General features: G+C 32.7%; 1 protein-coding gene across 2 annotated transcripts; it reads left to right on the top strand.

Annotated features, from left to right (window-relative positions):
* The first annotated feature begins 3,079 nt into the window (after nucleotides 1-3,079).
* On the top strand, nucleotides 3,080-15,105 carry LOC139502503 (uncharacterized). Of its 2 annotated transcripts, none has more exons than XM_071291985.1 (5): nucleotides 3,080-3,706; nucleotides 4,828-4,914; nucleotides 10,835-10,970; nucleotides 12,688-12,924; nucleotides 14,435-15,105. In XM_071291985.1, exons 1-5 carry the CDS (start codon nucleotides 3,363-3,365, stop codon nucleotides 14,609-14,611), a joined length of 981 nt encoding a protein of 326 aa, XP_071148086.1. In that variant the 5' UTR covers nucleotides 3,080-3,362; the 3' UTR covers nucleotides 14,612-15,105. The 2 variants fall into 2 exon arrangements, with proteins under 2 accessions (XP_071148086.1, XP_071148087.1); XM_071291986.1 differs by having other exon boundaries at nucleotides 3,085-3,706; nucleotides 4,828-4,956.
* The last annotated feature ends 328 nt before the right edge of the window (nucleotides 15,106-15,433 follow it).

Genomic DNA, 15,433 nt, shown 5'->3' on the forward strand with positions numbered 1-15,433 from the left:
CACAGGATGAGTCATGGACATGTTTAATTTCTACTTTCTTTTTGGCTAATTATTATATATTTGATTGATCCAACTTTTTGTGTACTATACATATGTGGATATCTATTTTTCTTTTTTTTTTCTTTTTGGGCTGCTTGTTTGTTATCTATATCAACCACACTTGTAATAAAATGCATTAGTATTAAAAAAAACCAACATACTATAGATTCTTTATCTACGTATTCTTTAAGAACTTAAATAGTTCTCGTTTAACTTTTTTTTTTTTTTTTTTTATCTCATTGTTTGTATTGTATTATGAAAAAATTATTGATGTTGTAATGTTTATGCCCTTTGGGGCCCATAATTGGAAATAAAAATATCTTATCTTATCTTATCTTATCTGTAGTGCGCCTAACATTTTAGAAAATTTGGGTTATCATTTTGATATATTGTGCTTAACATTTTACAATTTATGTTACTTCATAATGATGTTATTATGTGATTTTAAAGAATAAATAATTTCAATTTTATTCTTTTTCTTTATAAATAAAACTATTTCTTCATTTCAGTTATTATGTAGAATCCCTGATGTTTTTTCTAGTGATTATACACAATCCCTGAAAACTTTAGTGATTATATATAATCCCTAAAATAGCCAGTGATTCTACATAATCCCTGAAAATTTCAGGGATTCTACATAATCACTGATTATACAAATTCACTGTAACATATATATAGTGCAGGCGATTTGGTGTCACGATATCACAGTAGCATGGGTTCGAATCCCGGCGAGGGAAGAACCAAAAATTTGCGAAAGCAAATTTACAGATCTAACATTGTTGGGTTGATGTTTAATTTAATTAAGTTTAAAATAACTTATAATTGACAATATCAAACATGTGAACACGTCTATATAACTCAAGTTTAAACCTAAGTGACTCAGTTTAATAAGTTATCCAATACTCTCAGAGGCGGATTTAGGAGGGGCGGGGCCAGGGGCCCCCTTTTTGGGAAAAAAAGTGTTTGCTTATATAGGGAATCACTGAAGCGTGACTGGAGCGGGCCCCCTCTTAGGTCAGTCAGTGGGCCCCCACTTATGAAAATTTCTGGATCTTCCACTGACTTTAAAAAAAATACGTATGAAATCACGATGTAGCAATAATCATTTTATACTTTCCAATTAAATCTTACCTGTAAATGGCGCAAATATAGTTTTTACAATAGTATCTTTGACAGCTACATTTATAAAATAAAGAATAAAAATGGGGAATGAGTCAAAAAGACAGCAACCAAATCAAAATATACAATTCAACCAAAGGTCATTAGGTCTACAAATTAACACAGCGAAAAATCACACACCTAGAGGGAGCCATGAGCAGGCCCGAAACACAATATAGATAGATAAAGAATGTAGACGCCATTCTATGCTGCTAAATATAAAGATGAGCCAAAATTAAAATGTATACAAGAGCAACAAAGGCTAAAGGTTCCTGAAATTGGTCAGACACAAAAAAGCGGCGTGTTTAAACTGGTTTTATTCACGCCCATCATATCCCCTTCATTTCTAGCCAATGCATAAGACATATATAATTTTAACATCCTCAATTTTGAGTGTCACTGACAAACAATAAATTTTGCGGTCCCTAACGAATATTGCCCGGCTCCGCAGCTACCCCAAAAAGCCCACTTTAAACGAAATCTGCAGAAGGGGTGTTTTACATATATGAAATATAGTTTAGTTGCTATGTCCCTTTACGTTTAATACGACGGTGCTATGTATGAAATTTAAAAATAATTAAAATGCAAGCCATCTGCTGTATTTCAAAAGGCTATCTGCTTCTTCAGAAAATACTAAACGTAGTGATTATCTAGTCCATTTTATTTTTACAAGAGACTCAGATAGAGTCCAAACCACAAAAATAATCAACAACACTATATACAATTCTATAAGAAATCATCATTCCGAAATGTTATCAGTTACACCAAAAAATTGAAATATTTTAGTTTCCACATTTTTACGCAATTCGACTTTTGTAACTCGCAACTCGACTTTCTTAACTCGCAACTCGATTTTCTTAACTCGCAAATCAACTTTTGTAACTGGCAACTCGACTTTCGTAACTCGCAACTCGACTTTTGTAACTCGCAACTCGACTTTTGTAACTCGCAACTCGACTTTTGTAACTCGCAACTCGACTTTCGTAACTCGCAACTCGACTTTCGTAACTCGCAACTCGACTTTCGTAACTCGCAACTCGACTTTCGTAACTCGCAACTCGACTTTCGTAACTCGCAACTCGACTTTCGTAACTTGCAACTCGATTTTCTTAACTCGCAACTCGATACTCGACAACAAGTGAATCTCAGCTTTAGATGGATCAAGATTTTTCAAAAGTTTTTCTATGCCATTTGGTGTTACATGTATTTCTGCCATAGATGGATAGTTGTCGGATAGAGTTTGTATTTGTTCTTTATCATTTTCAGGTGTAAAAACAGAGTGGTATTGTTTATTGAGTATTTCAGCTTTTTGTTTTGTGTCGTCTATCAGCATACCTTCAGATCTTAATGGTGCAACTCCTGAACTGTCTTTTTTGGTGGACCTGATATAATTCCAACATGCATTTTTTCTGTTTTTGCGAGGTTTGTAAGCTTTCGTCGTAACAAATGATGTTTTCCAGATATGTCCAGTAAGCTTTTCTTGTCTCTTTCTGAAACAGTTTTTTTGTTTCCCTGTACTGTTTATTTATTTTACTATGCGAGTCTGTTTTCATTTTTTTGAATAATTTGTTCCTTTTCCTAATCAGTGACTTTATTTCTTTATTAATCCATGGTAGTTTTTTGGTGTTATTAATCATTTTAGTAGGGATTGACTCTTCCATGGTTTTTAATACCTTTGTTTTGAAATTATCCCAAAGTTCGTCCATTGTAAGATTTTCTAGGTTTGTAATATTGTTAAGATGTATGTCATTTAGCTTTTCTTTAATTTGTTCAGTATTTGCTTTTTTGTATAGGAAAACTTTTCTAGGTGATAATTTGTTTGCCTCAGCAGAGACATATAATTATTATATGCAAAATATTATTTTTAGTATGATTTTGAGGTAGATTAAGTTACTAAATTACCAGAAGATTACGAAACTAGGACAACCAGCAATGGCGCATCCAGGGAAGGCATTTTCGTGTGCTCCAATATCGGAGGAATCTACATAGAAAAGGAGAAGATTCTAAATTACAAACCATGACTTTGTAGTGTCTTTCCCCAGTCTGTGAGTCACAATTTCAGTGAAATAATCAAAATCTAAATTGTTGAACATGCAAAGGACAAGAAAACGACCTGAACTAGATGTTGGTCAGAATCATCTTCAGATAGTGAAATTGACAAATTCATGCTGAAGTCAAACGCAAACGGCCGAAAACGTAGCAGTAAGGACAGTGGCAGTGGCAAAATGTATGTCGCACCATTTGTCTCTGAATGGACGACACAAACAGTTGAGAAAAAACTACATATATCTTACGAACATCTTATAAGTGGGACAGATGTGTTCCAGAGAGGTGGTATAAACATTGCATTAACAGACATTCAAATGAAGTACTTTGAATACTTGAAGAGTTTTCTAACATTTTCTGAGAGTCTTGATGGGTTTAGACTTTATGCTTCTAGAATAAAACAACATTTGACAGACATAAAGCAGGAATTGTTTATGTCTACTGCATTCTATAGTTGTCAGATGTATGTATCGAATTAATCAAACTTTTACCATGTTTACAATGTATAGGTTAAATTTCTTGACATGTTTAATTTCATTCCTTTAGTTACCTGGTTACTGCTGATTAATCATTTTAATGCAATGGCAGCACAGTATTGTAAGGAATTTATTGCACACTGAATGTTACCTGATGCATTTTGTAGAACAATAAACAATGAAATACAACAGCATCAATAGATGACGTCCCCAGTGTCATGAACTCAATATGAAATTTTCTAAACCACTTTGAACCCACAGGGGCTCACCACGGTCTACCTGTCAGCTTTTATACAAACACAACATAATAATTTATCCATAGTTCTATAACATGTATACATAAGTCAATCTTCCCACAGATTTTAAATATGGTAATTAAACTTAATAGCAACTATAAATCTGGCTTAGTGTTGGTCTACAATATGCTGACACTCTCACCTAATAGCAATTTACCAGATCATGATGTTGTCGGACCGTAAACTATTTAAGCGATGATGTCCCTGCAGTGAACACAAGCTCTAGAATACTGCATCAACTCAGAAATGTAGACTGCTGTTGTTTGTTCTATGGTTGGGTTGTTGTCTCTTTGACACACCCCATTGCCATTCTCAATTTTACATTTTGACCCATCTATCTTTTAAAATTAAGTATTGTCTGCCTATTTTTGTGTTCTGGCTTGTGGTTACTATGTTGGTGATTGTGTGTGTTAAAAAATCAAGAGGGTCAGGATCTATAAAGGGGAGGAGTTTTGTATTCCCATTACCAACCAAACATACATGTACCATTAAACCGACTGAAATCTCAAATCTGACACTCAGTGCATGCATGTTAGAAACCGTGCCACAAAAAAAAAAATCCCTACCTACCTACCCTATTTATTTTGACTTGGAAGCAGGAAACAAACATTTATTTTTTAATGTTAACATGAACAGTTATGAAAACTTGAAAACAAATGAAAAAAATGTTCCCAGCATTATGATGATTGTTTAAAGAAACTTCTTCAAAGCAATTAGATATTATTAATTACACATCTACACAACAATCCTCTATCATGTCTATTTTTAGTATTATAATTTATTAAGATTTTGAATGTTGTTTTTATTTTTAGATCTCTGCAGTACTTCATACAACTTTTGGAAAATCTGTGTGACAAAGCTTCCATGGAAGAACCAGAATATGGTTCACTGTTTACAGAGTTAGTGTCACGGTTTGCTGAAGTTTGTTTATTGATGCCATAGTAGGTTTTATATTAAATATATGGATAAGCATAGCACAGTGTAGATACTATTCTGTACGCTATCCGGAAGTCGCGATTTTCGAAGCGATGATTTCCAACTGGCTAACAGGACGGTTTTGCCTACGGTAACTTTTCTCATCATTTGTTTACTCCTATATCTACAAAGTGCTTTGAACATCTTCAAGGTATATATAGCATCATAAATATGAGTAGCTGTAACAAAAACATGCATTAGAATATAAAATATACGTGTGCATCACATCAACTTGGTAGAAAAAAGTGAAATCGATGGACAATTTTGCTCTCGTAGTACAAAGCAAATAATCTTTTATTGCAGATATTTGCACCAGTTTACAGTTAAATATATACTGTTTCAATATTCTTTTCGTATTTAAGTAGAATATTCGTATTTCCCATAAAAAAATATGTTTTCCTTGAGGATCCCAAAATAAATTACTGTACGATCAGTCTAGAACTGACTGTATTCTAGAAGCGATTTCAGATTTTTTGACTGTATGACCAGTCGTGATTTTGAAGAAAAAACAACAGCAATTTGAAGGTATATACGTGTATATGTGATATTATGAACTATCCAGGGAACTATAACGTGTAACTGCTTTCATCAGATAATACTAATATATTTCGGATGAATTTTTTAGACGGCAAAATAATTGTATTTTTGTTCCATCAGTCTTATTTAAAATCAAATGCCTAAAAAGTAATACATGATTCGCTTGTGGACTTTGTAATAGTGTATCGTTACAGTTATCTGTTAAGCTATTACATTTTTAAAGATTATTTACACCGTCCGCCGTTGACCAATTGATGATAACATAAATCAAGCTTGTCTTTTAAAATAACAAAAACTGGATAAAGACAGCTTTGCGTAGGGGGATAATTCATGTGATATAATTTTGGTAAGTTTACAGAAATAGAAGGTCCATAATGCATTAATCGAGTAAAAATGGAGCAATTTCAGAAAACTTTAATGATTGGTTTAGGAGGTGTTGGAAATACCTGATGGGTGCCCCCATATAATGTAATGTTGAAGTCCGTATCTTATATAAAGAAACCCCATAAAAGATTTTTACTAAAAGTCGAAATAGACGGTACACAATACAGTCATTATCATTTATGATAAGGAATCCGAATAAGATAAATTAATAGTTATATCAGTGACGGATTCAAAAAAAGGGGATCCGGCAGTTTGAAACTCTTTTTTAACCATCAATTAATTTGTATGGGAACATATATTTGGAATCCCCTTTTCTCCTGGATTGGACCCCTCTCCATTTAAAAATGGCCGGAACCCCCAATGTATATTAAGTGGTTTATGATGAGATGCGCTTACAAAACCGGCGAAACATATTGTACCGGTCCAACGGACGAACGGAAAGACGGACTTCTTTATCACTATAACCCCCCGCTTGACAAAGTGGTGTACAATTGAGTGTCAAAAAGACAGTTTTCTCGTTTGAATTGTTTTACATTGTCTTATCGGGGCCTTTTATAGCTCACTATGCGGTATGGGCTTTGCTCATTGTTGAAGACCGTACGGTGACCTATATAGTTGTTATTGTCTGTGTCATTTCGGTCTTTTGTGGATAGTTGTCTCATTGGCAATCATACCACATCTTTTTTATATAGCTCTACATCTTAAACAAAGTGAAGGAACTGTGATCAATTATAGGCTACAGTACGGCCTCGAATGTGTGTAAATACATGCATTTTTATATAACAACTAAATCTGTGTGTTTGTACAATTTTAAGTATAACGGAGGACATTTCTGAAACTTATTTACTAGTATACATCAAACCTTCCTCTTATTTTAGCAACATTTAAACATCCTTATACTTAATGTAGTAAGTCGAGTACACCCTATCAAGCTAAAACATGTTTCGTCGAAACAACATCTGATAAACAAATTTAATAATACTTTTAGATATTTGGATGATATTTTGGCTCTCAATAATGACGACTTCAGTATGTATATTAATGAAATTTATCCTGTTGAACTTACTTTAAATAAAGCTAATACTAACAATGACCACTGCCCTTTTCTCGATCTTGATATCTATATCACTAATGGAAAGCTGAATACTAAAATTTATGATAAAAGGGATGATTTTTCATTTCCTATCGTTAATTATCCGTTTTTAGATGGTGACGTTCCCTTGTCACCATCTTACGGTGTTTATATATCTCAACTTGTACGATTCGCTCGTGTATGTAACAATGTTTTAGATTTTAACGAGAGAAATTTATGTATTACTGAAAAATTATTACACCAGGGTTTTCGATATCACAAACTAGTCAAAACATTTACTAAATTTTATCATCGGTATAAAGACATCATTCGTAAATATAGCTCAACATGCAGACTTCTAATACGTTCAGGTATTTCACATCCAATTTTTTATGGTAATATTCTTTATAAAGCACAAAGGTGTCAGTATTCACCTCAGAAACTTACAAAACCTTTGAATAGACTTATTAAGAAGGGATATAATTACGATACTGTTGTCAAGTCATTAAAGATTGCATATTTTGGCGTTAATATTGAGTCACTGATAAGGTCTTTGCATCGGAACTAAACACATTTATTCTAAAAACAGTTGTTGGCATGACACGGGTTATGTTCTTCTCATATATGTTATGATGGTATGATACTAAACCCCTAACGGGAAGGATTGTGCCTGATGTTCATATGATGAAATCATAATCTTTCAGTCAGTTTAATTGAAGTCTGGAGCTGGCATGTCATTTAACTGCTAGTAGTCTGTTGTTATTTATATATTATTGTCATTTTGCTTATTTTCTTTGGTTACATCTTCTGACATCAGACTCGGATTTCTCTTGAACTGAATTTTAATGTGCGTATTGTTATGCGTTTGCTTTACTACATTGGTTAGAGGTATAGGGGGAGGGTTGAGATCTCACAAACATGTTTAACCCCGCCGCATTTTTGCGCCTGTCCCAAGTCAGGAGCCTCTGGCCTTGTTAGTCTTGTATTATTTTAATTTTAGTTTCTTGTGTACAATTTGGAAATTAGTATGGCGTTCATTATCACTGGACTAGTATATGTTTGTTTGGGGGCCAGCTGAAGGACGCCTCCGGGTGCGGGAATTTCTCGCTACATTGAAGACCTGTTGGTGACCCTTTGCTGTTGTTTTTTATTTGGTCGGGTTGTCTCTTTGACACATTCCCCATTTCCATTCTCAATTTTATTCATAAGTTTTCAGGATGTGAATGTATTGAAATATATATGTGTTATTTAGAAAAATGCCACCTTCTAATTTATCGTAAATAACTTTGAAATCGCCACTAGAATACAGTGACATAAAGACTGATCATACAGTTCTAAAATAAACAAGCGAGACTGATCGTACAGTGAGAAATTCAAACAAGTGTAATTTTCTTATTTCTGGCTTCAAAGATCTGGTTGAAACTTTTACCACCACTTGAAATATACTTCATTGAGTTAATTAAGTCTGGTTTTTAACGTTAATTTGTACACTAAGAGGGCAAAAAGATTGTTTTTAGGTTCGTCGACTGATTTTTCTTAGTGATGCACTTGAAAATCTCTTGATTAAGGCAAAGACACGAATATTGAATGTGCGGAATTTAATTCTAAACCATTTGAGAATATCGATGTCGGCTGAATAAATCATTAAGCAATGTAAAGATGATCAACTTACCGTTTAATTCAGTATACCCATCAAATTTAAAATGTGATCCAAAAAGTTCTCGCTTCGAAAATCGCGACTTCCGGATAGCGTACAGAATAGTATCTACACTGTGCATAGGTGTACTGTACAGAGTTAATGTCACTGTTACAGATGGATAGGTATAGGTGTACTGTACAGGGCTAGTGTCACAGTTTGCTGAAGTTTGTTTATTGATGCCATAGTAGGTTTTTATATTAAATATACATGGATAAGCATAGGTGTACTATACAGATCTAGAGTTAGTGTCACAGTTTGCTGAAGTTTGTTGATTGATGCCATAGTACTAAGTAGGTTTTACATTTAATACAATGTATAGGGCCAAACAAAAAAGTATGTGTGTTTACTGTCACATGCTGAAAATAGAATAGGGTAGGTAGGTAGGTTTTTTTTTTCACATTGAGTCTATGGGAGCAACATTGTGACTTTAACAGTGCTCAATAAAAAATGGCCAAAGAAACTTTAGGGTAGGGGATAAAAATTAGGGTAGGTAGGGCTACAGTAACACACATACTTTTTTATTTGGCCTAGATGCATGTAGATGGATAAGCATAGGTGTTTTGTTAACATTCATGATGTCAGTTTTAGGTACAATACAATCCCTTCAATACTTTATTGATAGGGGGTGCAGCTGGGTTCTGTTTACCCCACCTTTTTCATAAAATTTATATTTTAAAAATTTACAAATGATGTATACCTTTTTGTATATAGTGTAGGTAAAAATGTTACCTTTTCCCACATTGTTTTGGTTTTTTGTGGTGTGCAATGTACGAATTGATTACCAAAGTGTCAAAAGAGAAAATTTGGTTGATAAAAACACAACCAAGAACATAAAGAAAGATGACAGTGAAGAAATTATTTGATCTATATTAACCTTATCATATATTTTTTGTTTTTAAGTTCCAGACCTATACACATATTTTCAAGCCTGAAAAATTGACATATTCCAGTGGCACATACTATCACCTTGTATGTAAATAGGAAGTGCCCCCCCCCCCCCCCCCCCCTCCTTTAGGAAATTTTTTGGGTTTTTTAACTGTACATGACAGGCTATTATTTGACCTTGGAATTATTTTTAATTATGGAATTTGCATAATTTCTTGTGTTTAAATTTTTTAATAAATTCCATGTTTATTTGGTAATATGATTTTTTTGAGCGGTTAATAACACTTTCCATACAATGTATTTTGGTTAGATAGTGTTGTGCACGGCACAGTACATTCTATTGAAAATATATTATTTTCTTTGTAATAGAAAGTGTTGTGCGCAGCACAGAAAAGCATGGAATTTATTAAAAATTTCAATAACAAGAAATCAAGCAAATTCCATAATTAAAAATAATTCCAAGTTCAAATAATAGCCTGTTACATGTACATTTGTTGTGTTTTGTTGATTGTGTGTGTCTTTTGTTGTTCTTTTCTTATTTATTTGCAAGAGTGTAAAGTTGTCCATTTTTTGGGGGGAACTCAAATGAGAAAACCAACAATCTAATTTATAGCAATTCAATACATGAAACAATGATACTTCTGTGTTTCCTTTGGAACAATTCTTGAACTACTGGATAAAAGGACTGATGTGATATATTAAAAATATAGGGAGAAATGATTATAACCAGCACACCTTTGGTTTGCTCCCTATTAATTATATATATTTATTCAAACTTATTAAAAGACTCCATTAAAAATAAAATAAGTTAGAAGACTTTTAATGTTATTCTTTGAAGGATACATGTATCGACTTATTAGTACATTTTACATTTTAGTGACTGTGTGATAATTGTACTTGTTTAATTTCCAATTTCAGTATTACACATTTTAATACAGGCTGCCAACTTTACCAAGTTCCAATGAGCACATCCAGAATTTGGCAGTTAATTTGTTAAAAATTGCATTTGTCCTAAAACAACTAGTATTCTACATACAGTTCAAATCCTTTTAAACAGTTTAAATTTATCCTCTAATTTATATACTAAAACAAATATGAAATATTACTTGAATTAAGAAAAAAATGAAACATAAATAAGGTCATAATGGATAAAAAAGAACTTTTGTTTTAATATATTTGATAATGGAATATTTAATACATGTTATATAGAAATGACCAAACAAAAAAGTATGTGTGTTTACTGTTGATTTTCTCTTTTGCATTTCAGCAATCATCCAGAACGATCTTGTTGGGAGAATTTCTTAGGAAGACCAGGATTTAATCTGACGTCCACTCCAGATCTTCTTTTCTATAAATATGGCTTTGATCTTTCTAAATCAAGGTCATCTTTTTGTGTAGTCCAGGTAATTATTCACATAAACTTGTTCAACACTTTTAATGATAACAGTCTGTACCACTAGCACCTAGTCTGATGCCATATACTAGTACCATATTATTCGGACTACAAAGTTTTTGCACAAATTTGATTAGAATATAAATATAAAAAAATGTTAGAATATTGGTCTTCAGACTAGTAGCTGGTAGCCAGAAAATAAACAATCACCCCAAAACTGTTTACCCCAAAATATATTTAGCTACAAGATGACTTATACCTAGATGTTAACTAATGAGTTTAAACTATATTTTTAGGTAAAGCACTTGACTCATAATTGATTTGACCAATAACTATGTACATGATGTACTATACAAGTTTTTTTAAGGTCAAGAACATCAATTTAAACATGTTATAGCTCCAAATCCTGGACCCCCACCCTCTCTGGATCCACTACTGTCCTTTGCAGATATCTTTACTAATCATCAAATTGTAATATCATGGACAAAGAACTATCTTCAGAACACTGCTCATTTACAAGCCCCCAAAGGTCAATTTTTGAATGCCTTGCACAATTTCTTAAGATCTTTGCTCAATGAATTTCTCTGTTGAATTAATGAGATAAAAGATAGAACGCTAATCTAACATAACATGCATTATGAGCTAGCATGAAAATTTTTTTAAAGGCAATAATGATTTCACATCTTAAAATGTGAGAGTTTTAGGGATTGTAAAACATAACATTTATTCAAGTAAACTTTTAACAAAATTAAGGGAAGATTATTCAAACATTTTAAACAAAACAAAATTTACTTATATATTAGTAAGTATATTACTATTTACTCCTTGGAGGAATAAAGTTTACTTGTACAAGTAGTACCCAAGACTGACATAACAATCTATCTGACTTTTAAGAAAGAAAATACTGTAAATTCTGAAAGTTTGACATATTTTTTCATTGTGAAATTGTTACTAACATGATATAGATTTGACAAAACAGCATGAAACCAAAAACTTGCAATTTTACTTTTTTTTGCATTCAGTTTTTCTAAATTCGCAATTACTAATTACACATTTTTGTGCATAAATCAGCTACTGTAGATTCATTATTATTTGTTGGATACCAATTTTCGTGGGTTTTGTGAGTACAGGTGAACAACGATTTTAAATGTTCGACAAATAACACATTTTCAATAGGCTTTGTATACAGAGATTGACAAAACCACGAAATCAAATATCTTGGAATATTAGAATTTTCATCAATCCACATAAATTGATCCCAACGAAAATAAATGAAATTCAGAATGCACAGTATCACATTAAACATTTTGTTAAATAAGGATAACAAAGTATTTCAAATTTATAGGAATCTTATGTTGTCTCTCAAGGAGATGTAAGAGAAAAAGTCTCAGTTCACATTTAAACAAAACCAACCACAATAAAAGAGGTGCAAAAGATACCAGATGGACATTCAAACTCATACATCAAAAATAAACTGACAATGCCATGGCTCAAAAAGAAAATGACAAAGAGACCTGTAATAGTACACAAGACAAAACATAGAAAACTAGACTAAGCAACAATAACCCCACTAAAAACTTAGGGTGATCTCATTTGCTCATGAAGGGAAAGCAGATCCTGTTCCACATGTGGCACCCTTCCTGTTGCTCACGTTTTACAAATCAGGTAAATATTCTAATTCGGAAGGTCACATTTGTGTATATAATTGAACCATTTATCAATTTCAGATGAGCAATAAGCCAAAAGACACTACAGAACCTTGTAGAAAAAAGCAAAAATGTGATTCAGAGAATGACACTTCAAGTGACGATGATTCTAGATATTCCAGAACATCAGTAGAAGATAGATTGAAAGGCCGACATGCTGGAGCTCTGTTAGTTGACTTGCATGATATTATAAAGGACAAGTATGATAACACTTGTGAAGAATACTCAATGCCAGGAATGTTAGTTGATGGAACTAGGGTTAATATATTTTTACATTTTGAGCCATTCAATATATATGAATAAGAAGATGTGGTATGATTGCCAATGAGACAAGTCATGAAGAGTTCAAATGACACAGATATTAACAACAATTGGTCACTATACGGAGTATGATCTATAGTTGTTAATGTCTGTGCCATTTTGGTCTCTTGTTGACAGTTGTCTCATTGGCAATCATACCACATCTTCTTTTTTGATATTGAACTATAATAACTGCCATACTGGATAGCCTGTCTGATCACATGATTTTTGTAGGTTGTGGAATACAAATACCTACACAATCTGTTTTTCTTCTTTGTATATATCTTCCTGAGAGCCAAAATACAATTACTATACACTGCTATATATTCAACTAATTTTGTAACTGTTTCATTTCTATTGAGTTAAATCTAGTGTAGTACTCTCACAGAATATAAGGGTACCCCTTTTTGGGAAAAAATTGGTTGCTGATATAGGGAATCACTGACGCATGACTGGAGCGGGCAGTCATTGGGCCCCCACTTATGAAAATTTCTGGATCCGCCACTGATAATTAACATTTGAAACCTGTTTTGATTTAGAATATAATTACCATTTAAAGTCTGTTTTGATTTAATCAATCAGGTGTAAACTAAACTTCAGCATAATGGGAACATTTGTTATACTCATCAACATACAAGATAAGTTCCTAATATTAGTGGATCAAATATAATACAGATGGAAAAAGTGTTCCATGACACAATTTCCGCAGAACAAATATTATTATAATATTGTTTCTCTCAGGAACAAATATACGTTGACAGTACATGTTACTAAGAGGAGGGTATCTGCATGGAAGAATGCAAAATAAAATTGCAATTTCAGGATGAACATGATGAACAAACAATTAAAAATGTCTTGCACATTGTTCTTTTACCAATTTTATGAAACATGGTGAATAACAAACCTTTTTCATGGCTGCACGTGAAATAAAAATGGCAAAACACATTGTACGAAAATAACCCTTTATCACCCTCTACTTAACATGTATGCCATCATTATTTTGTACTTCATTTGAGAACATTGTACTGCATTTGTTTACCTCAACTTTTGTATTTGTATTTATATTGTATACAGGCCCGTAGCCAGGAATTCCAAGGGGGTAGGGTATTTGGACTCACAAACTCACCTTTATCAGGTCACAATATTCAAACAGAACGTTGACTTGAAAAGTGCTTATTTGTTTTCAGGGGGGGCAGTTAGTATGATTCCTCTGGCTACAGGTATGGTGCGTTTCTCTGTATACTTGTTTTTAATCTTTAGAGAACAAAGTATCTATCCATCTTTCTATCTACTTATTTATCTATATTGTGATAGCTGAACTATGACTAATAATTGGTTTTGTTAAACCAAAAAAATAGAATTTTTAAAAAATCTGTTTTTATCTAATGCTGTTTTTTTTTCAATGTTGATTGAGAAAAAGATAGATGACAGTATATATATTTTAATTTGTTATTTTTGCTCATTTCAGATTAGCTTGACAATGTTGGTAATATCAAAAGACCATTATGAGAGACTTGAAAATGGTCAAGAACTGACTAAAGACCATGCTGCAACAATATACTACAGCACTTTTTATGACATTCTATTACAATCTCAGCGTAACGATCTCATCCAGTTATTTTTATGTCTAAATAATATGACTTAACATTGAGAGATGTGAGCAAGCATTTCAAGTTATTAAACTGCCAATAAAAGATCCGTGAACAATATTGACAAAAGCTGATAATAAAAGATCTATGAAAAATCCAGAAGAAAGCTGTCAATAAAAGATCTTTGAAAGCTGCCTATTAGAGGCAAAGAAAAGATATCTATAGAAGCTGATGATAACAGATCTGTGGAAAGCCAACTGTTGAAGAGCTGTAAAAGAATACCATGAACTTAACTATTGAAGTCAGGAAGCTTATTTTAGTGTATTTGTATGAAAATAAATAGTCATACAGTGTAGGAAAACTGTTTGAAGAATGTTATATGATTTATAAATCCTCTGAAAAACAAGAGAATTAAATTACTGTAGATAGTTTTTACTTCTGTTTAGTACCAATTTTTGTTGATTAATGGTATTTTCATGGATGTTTGATTTTTATGATTTTGCTAACTTAGTACAAATTTGTTTACAGTTCTATATATAGTCAATTTATACCTCCTAGCCCAGTAAACACACGACGTACTCCCGACGTCGGTTAATGGTCGTCTGAACGTCATGTCGTGAGTTTACGTCGTACCAACGTTGTGGGAACGTAAAAATCCAACGTTGGATGCAGACGTACAGACGACGTTATAAAATTACGTCGGATTCACGTAAATTTAGTACCTTGTCAGGACGTAACATTTTATTACGTTGTGACAACGTGCTAATAACTGTCATAATCCGACGTAACATTTTGTTACGTCGTATCGACATTATAAGAACGTAGTGAATACATTGCAAAAATCTGGTTTTATGGGACGAATTTTTGGGGTATGTCAT

The sequence above is a fragment of the Mytilus edulis genome, chromosome 14 (genome assembly GCF_963676685.1).
Source record: "Mytilus edulis chromosome 14, xbMytEdul2.2, whole genome shotgun sequence".
NCBI lineage: Eukaryota > Metazoa > Mollusca > Bivalvia > Mytilida > Mytilidae > Mytilus > Mytilus edulis.

Excerpts from the sequence above, each read along its gene's own strand:
- LOC139502503 (XM_071291986.1), top strand. The coding sequence starts at position 3,363 with ATGCTGAAGTCAAACGCAAACGGCCGAAAACGTAGCAGTAAGGACAGT. Across the intron at positions 3,707-4,827 it reads GCATTCTATAGTTGTCAGAT|ATCTCTGCAGTACTTCATAC; the intron begins GTATGTATCGAA and ends TTTTATTTTTAG. Across the intron at positions 4,957-10,834 it reads GTTTGTTTATTGATGCCATA|CAATCATCCAGAACGATCTT; the intron begins GTAGGTTTTATA and ends TTTGCATTTCAG.